The sequence below is a fragment of the Pollicipes pollicipes genome, unplaced genomic scaffold (genome assembly GCF_011947565.3).
Source record: "Pollicipes pollicipes isolate AB1234 unplaced genomic scaffold, Ppol_2.1 Scaffold_4740;HRSCAF=5597_pilon_pilon_pilon, whole genome shotgun sequence".
NCBI classification, from domain to species: domain Eukaryota; kingdom Metazoa; phylum Arthropoda; class Thecostraca; order Pollicipedomorpha; family Pollicipedidae; genus Pollicipes; species Pollicipes pollicipes.
In genome coordinates, this window is record NW_023596545.1 from 23,150,103 (window position 1) to 23,157,046 (window position 6,944).

Below are 6,944 nucleotides of genomic sequence, written 5' to 3' on the forward strand. Positions count from 1 at the left end.
CTCAAAGCTAGTTTTTGGCTGGTTTCAACTGCATTTTTATTCAGATCAGTTGTGTGTGCTTGTTGACTTCAGACAAAGTTGACAACACACAAATCAAATCACTTTAAATCACTTTAAACAACTTATTTTGCTTGTCATGGTTAACCTACGTCAAGGGCAATATGGTTATGCTCCACAAAACAATCTCTCTCCTCCAAAAATAACATGACTTTTAGATGACCATGCCAGTATTGCTGCTTGCCTTTTCACCTGCAGCAAATGAATCCATTTGGGCTCGTTTATTCATACTTAATGACAAAGTTTGAGTTGTTGGTGTCACATTTTAAATGGGGTAGTTTGACTAATTGCTACATACTAATATTTAACTCATGTTATAATTACTATTCAGCTTAGAGTATCCCTGTGCTAAAAGTATAGTGCATATATACAGTACAGTCATTTGCCGGTCAGCAAACCATGACAACTATAGAAAACATCTGGTTAGAGCAGCCATGAGGAACCACTTTAAGAAATTGGGGGCAAAGAACCAAGAATATGGAACATAGTAAGCTTGTGGCATCATAATTTGTCTTATGGCAAAACTCGATGTATTAAAACAGAACATGGCTAACTCTGGTTACAAATCATGTGTTGAAAGCAGGTAAGGTAAGCAATTGCTTGGTGCACAGGAGACTTGCTGGCTACTTCCTGCTCCCCAAAAACAAAAATTCAGCACCTTTTGCATGGTCTGCTGGCAGACAGAGTCATCCGACTCACCTCCAAAATATGAATTCCAATCATGCGCACCAAACTTCGAGATTAAAATGCGAAACAAGCCAAAGGTGTGCACGATTAACATCTCCAGAGGGCAGAGTTTCGCCATCAAACACTTCTGTATTAGCTGCGTCAGGTCTGTCCCAAGACTCTATATGGCAGCCTTGCCTTGCCTTAACAGCCTTGCCAGGTAGCCTGGTGAGTCAGACGCTCGAAAGGCTTTGATTTATCATTATTGAGCACCGCCATGACCCAAAAAAAAAACGGTTAACCGAAGGTTTAAGAGGGCAAAAATGGCGGTAAAAATAAGTTCCGTGCTTCAATTGTCTCCTTCATTCCCTGTAGATCGTTCATATTTGGGTTTGGGCGTCTGGCGAATTAATCCAATTTATGTATGAAATACGAACAAGTTTGCGGTTGGAGCATCTTGCAGAGAAATTGGTCAAAATTTAAGCGGTAGATGGTACCTCTAAAGACAATCGAAAAGAAAGGAAGAAAAAGGTGGTATCACACTGGTAGGATACCAAGAAAAACAAAAGTAGCTTAATAAATGTAATGACTGGTACCTTTCTCGCAAAGTTTTGTTATCAGCTAGTTTGACTTAAAATATGCTGATGCAAGTGCTCAAATGGTGATATTCATCTTGCAAGTTTAAATTAGAAGGCATTTCTTGAATATTTCACTCATGCATTTCGGGAGCGATGCAATTTAGTGGTCAAGCTTCCTCGAGAAAAAGAAATACGTGGAGTACAATTCTCTACCAGGCCTTGCTGGTGTTTACACCAAGCTCTGCTTTCGTGGCGTGGTGGTGAGGGGATGGGTGAATAGGGGATGAATAGAAGAAGGTGAATAGGGGATGCGTGAAAACCTTGCATTTGGCGCACAGCTGCAGATTGTAATGCATTTTGTAAGCAAACCAAACTTAATGCGTGCAAGCAGCTGGAGTCGCTTGGGTTCTTGGGCTTGGAGGTACCTCGCGCCCTTGCTCTGTGCATACATGGACATGATTCAGATGTAGGTGAGGCAGGACATAGCCACAGGTGCCCAGGTTCTGTGGAGCCTCGTTTATTCTTGGTGGTTTTAAGTGAGCTCGATTTGGATGACATCTGAAAACCTCAGAAAGGGAAATAGGGGTTCGACATATGCGATTAAACAACGTCAGGCAGGAGTGAAAAATTCACATAAGATATGGGGAAAAGGAGTGAAAAAATTCCTCCTCATGGAGTGTTGCTTTACACCCAAAGTCGGCAATTCTAGGACACTGCTGCCCTGTGCATTTTGGTGTCAAGGTGTTTGCTGTTTTAGTTGAATTCCTTAACCAATGAACACAAGTGTTTTCACGCCGTCTTCATTTTAAGGTTCTGATTCTTGGTCGGGTCTATGTAATCTGTTTAGGTCTTGCATCACCGGCATGACTTGGCGGCAGCGAGACCAAGGCTAGCGTCATTTTTTCTTCAGTTAGCAGCAGATTGCTAAAACATGACCTGTCGCATGAAGATGCATATCTTCACAAGCACACAAGCTGCAAAAACGGTAGTTAACCCGGTCTGGATAATTTTATAGTCATATTGCAGATCATTTGCGGGGAACATGCAACTATCCTCATCCTGCTGTTTGCCTGATGGATACTCATCCGATGCATGATTCCCCATTATGGACTTGACAAAGCAGGCGTCTTGTCACTGCCCTCCAAAAGGGCCCATACAGCACGAGCACATTTGAGCGAATACCTAAATTTGATATTTGTCGGCAACATTCTATGACTTATCATTTTAGAGGCCTTACACTGAGTCTTTGAACACCTTACACTACGCACATGCCGTCCTTTATGATAACTAAGGGTATACTCGAGATGGATAAGATACCTCCGTTTGGATTCCAAGACTTAATTGCGTGTGCACTTTGCCGTCTTGCTAGTGATATAGTTCCACGAGCATGTCAAAACAATATACAAGCTATTTTGCGTGTGAACTGCGGCAGCCACGCCAAACGTCTGTGTATCCGTTTTGGCCATGTTCATCTGTTGATGTTTGCTTGATCGCACTTGGTTTTCGGCTCCTAGGTTTTACTCTCCGCTTCACACGTCGTTTCTTCTTCCTTTCGAAAGCTTCATACGGGGCTGTATTTTTTGATACAAGTATCAACACACCGATATGTTTAGTTGAGTTTTTCGACATTTTCTTCTGCATTTTGATCAAATGCGGTTAGCACGATAAACGTACGACAATGATTTGTGTGTCACTTGAACTAGTTGATCATCACAACAAAACATAACGCCACATTTCACAGCACATCAGAGAATACAGTTGGTCAAGACTCACGAGATACAACTACACATGTAATAGGGGTCACAATGAGGGCCGCCGGGTTTTGGCGACTTCTCGCGAAATTCACGGTCAATTCACGGCTGTATGAATCACCGTACCTTTCCGTGGTGTAGCACCGTTTCATCAATCGCTTTTGATGAGCATATCTCCGTGGACAATGCGACGACAGGTCTGCTGATGCATTAGCCGGCCTGAGGTCCTAGCTAGCGCATAAGGCTCGTGTGTGGGAGGTACGTATACATCAATCGCATTTACAAGCGCAGTATCATGTTCACGCAACCGTCAAAATGTTTGCTATAAATACGGGCGTAAACAATTCATGCATTAGTACATGCATCTCGACCATACGCAACGAGAAAACAGGATGTATTTTTGTTCTGAATGGAAAGAAGTCCGAGCCCAGATAGCTGGCTTCTGTGTCAGCACGTTCAAATGTAGATCAGTGTTTTCCGGACAGCTTCTAGTTTCGTTTTCGGTCGACAGGTGTCGCGGCGTTCACGCTGTACACCAGCTCATCCCCCATGCTTCTCAGCTCCTCAATGTCTGGAGGTTCATCTATGGTGTAGTCAGAAGCTGAGTCCACGGACCACTCACGGAACTGGCCAGAGAAACCAAGAATGCTCAGTAAGCATCCATGACAAGGGATATTTTGCATAAAATGAATGCAGTTGAACACATATCAACGTAACCAATTTACAAAACAGCGCTTATCGATGTAGTAGTAACGTACAAGCACGATAAAAACATCAAAATAACAAGTAGTGCCATAATCAAGCCCTTTTTACAATCGAGCATATCAAAAACTGTGTCGGTATCAAAGAATGTGATGGTCATGCACATGTGTGATAATATGTCTTGAAGGAGGTGACTTTAACACGGCCGGAATCAGCTATGCTCCTCGCCGTTGAGGGTCAGGTCCACGCATCCTGTGATTTAAAGTGATTTATAATTCCTGTATAATTCCAGTAAATTCTTCCGCATCACATGCAACCTGCTGCTGGTGACGACCGACACAGGCAGTCTTCAAACTCGGCAACGAAAGCGCGTAAAAGAGCGAAAGTATTTGCTAGTCGACTCTTTGCACTGGCAGCCAGCTTCACTCGGTCCCTTGAGCACCTGGTTGTCTACTCGGTTATAAAAGGAAACATGCTGTCTGGATAGACTGCTGCTTGCGAGACTGCCAGAGGCAAAGACAACGCATGGATTTGGTTCTAAATAGCCCTGGTGGTAATTAAAGTGCCATTTACGCAGTTATTATGCTTGAAAACAACATTAATGAACGCATAAATTGCTAGCCAGCAAACAATATCCTTTTCTATCATCAAATTTATTTCGCCAGACGGCTTGCTGAGGATTCTTGAATCCGAAAATCCCTTGTCTTAAGCCGCGCCAAATCCGCAATGTACGCGCATATGTGACACGGACCTAAGCTTGATGCTTGACATTGTAATGTTGTAAGAGAAAGGAAAGGTGCGATAGCCATGCTTGCCGCAACATCAATCACCAACAGCTAATATATGAACACATGCATTCGGGAAAGATAGATTCCCTTTAAGAGAATGTTCCACATTTGAAAGTATTGAAGCAAGCATCAGCTGTGATCGTACAGCGCTTGTGCAATGTAAGGCAAGGCAAGTATCAAAAGGGAATTAAGATGATCCCTTGCAGTAATTATATACGCCATATTCGTTGAGTAGGCTGCACTTTCGATGAACTTTCGGTCACGAATCTTGCTCACACAGTCAAAAAGTGTTATCGCCGGCCTTATTTCATCAGCCATGATGAAACAACCCCACTTATAAATATTAGAATCCTTTTAAGTGAAAAAAAAAAATGCTGTAGACAGCAAATTTCTTTAGTTAGTAAATGCGTTCGTCATACGTCATTTTTTGATCAAAGCGTCAAGGCGTCATCGTTCTTTGCACAGCATTGATTGAGAGCCAGTTGACGGCTGTTATATTTGGAAATCGTGCTTACGAACGCCAGGTATAAATGACTTGACAATAACATATTCCTTTGGACTTGATTGTCGCATGGCCAAAGGAAGGACGGAATTTGAATGGCGTTAATATAGCATCGTGGATGCTTGGGTGACCTTGAAATAGTTTGCACGAAAAATTATGTGCACCTTAGTGGGTGTATAGCTCAGAAACTACAGGAGTTCAGGTTTTAAAAAGAGTAGGGCTGTGAGCCGCACCGAATAATCTTCAACAAGGCTATGCCATTTTAAAACCCCATACGAATGTGGAGCACTCCCTCTAACGGAACGCAGTCCTACCTCGCAGAGGGTGCCGATGTAGCCGGGGTGGCAGGCACAGATGGCGCCACCGGCATCCGCCACGCATAGTCCGTGGCGACACGACGCGCCGTCGGCGGTGCACACTGAGCTGCTCGCCCGTCCGCAGCTGCTGCCTGCAAGGCGGAGCGATGTGGAATGCGGCGTGGTGCCGTGCGGGGATGACCGAGCTAGAGAGGATAGGTGGTAGGGATTACGGACCAGGGCTCCACGCTTTTAAGAGATGATTGGGGTGGGTGACCTTATTTGACCAGCTGAATAGCCCAATGGCCCCAAGCTGTCCTCCACAAACTACGGGGTTGTAACCAAATTGTGTTCATGGTCGCTTAGCAAACACAGACGTCTCTATTTAGGTACTTTCTAAAAGTACATTGATATCTGCCTATTGAAAGTTATTGATTAAGAAAGCTGACCATGGTGTCTGGCGACTTGGAGGGACTAGTTCGCAAATACGGCCACATTCGGAGGTGCACAGTTTGGAAGAGCCGTCTATAGCCTTGAGGTCAGGTTTGTGGCTCATGTTTGGCTTTGACGACGGTTCTGGTTTGACCCTATCTTACCAGTTCGCCGGGACCAGGTCGTTCCGCCAGCGCAGTATTGGCACGGATCTAGAGGGTTCGCGTCCCGCGCCTTGTAACACAGATCTGCCAAGCAAACCGAATAGCGCTTTTCATATGCTAGCTGTTGTGATGAGAAATGTCGGCCTCCTTCAAATCAATTGAAGCTATGTTCTCACATGCAAAAGGCTAATTCAGTGAGCTCTCTTGGTGCGCGACACAAAACGCTTGATTAAGGTTACATATATGTTAAGTTAATATGCTTTGCACATCATAGATGCATGATTAATGTATGATCCCATATGAAACTAACCCCCCCCCCCCCAGGTGTTTCTTTCGCTTAAAAAAATGAAGGGTAAGAAACCGTTCATAAATGAAAGCACGTCAGTCATTTCAGAACGGTATACCAAGTTGTAAGGTTTACCGCTACTCTGTCCCAAGGAAATCTTGCCAGGCTCGGTACAACTACCGTATAGGCCTTGAGAAGTGTGCTCATGTGCATTTGCTCATTGCCTACCTGCGTGTAATTTTGTTTCTATTGTTATAAGATTTATTTCTGGCACCTGCAGCACAAAAGTTGCTCCAAAGCCGGTCAGTCGAATGTCTGCAGATATGGAAAATTGCTGCTGCCCCACAACAACCTCAGATGGGCTGATTTTGTCGTTTATTGTGCTGCACAACTAATCTGTCAAGAGGTCCTGTTCCTTAACGATGACTTAAGATCCTTTCTGATCCTATAATTTCCTCACCAGCTCCAACACAGGTGACTGCAAACTTCCATCAAGCCATCTTAGGAACAAGAACAGACCATGCATGTACAAATGTACGTGCATGTACATTTGTACATGGACAGACTACGATGTACAAAATAACCTCAGTTGTTGACCCAGCTTCTTAAAGTTGATCTATTCTGCCTTGTTTTACCCAATATAATAGGGTACACTGGGTAGAACCGAGCCGAACCAACAACACAAACCACACCGGATGGCCTTGACGAATTGGTGTTATTCG

At 44.0% G+C, this 6,944-nt stretch overlaps 1 protein-coding gene across 1 annotated transcript in view; it reads right to left on the bottom strand.

Annotated features, from left to right (window-relative positions):
• Positions 1-2,875: 2,875 nt before the first annotated feature.
• LOC119099197 (uncharacterized) overlaps positions 2,876-6,944 on the bottom strand; it is a 20,685-nt gene continuing 16,616 nt past the window's right edge. The window contains exon 10 of the mRNA XM_037222306.1: positions 2,876-3,678. Within this exon, the coding sequence (XP_037078201.1) occupies positions 3,671-3,678 (8 nt within the window). The 3' untranslated portion in view covers positions 2,876-3,670. The remainder of the gene's footprint in view (positions 3,679-6,944) is intronic.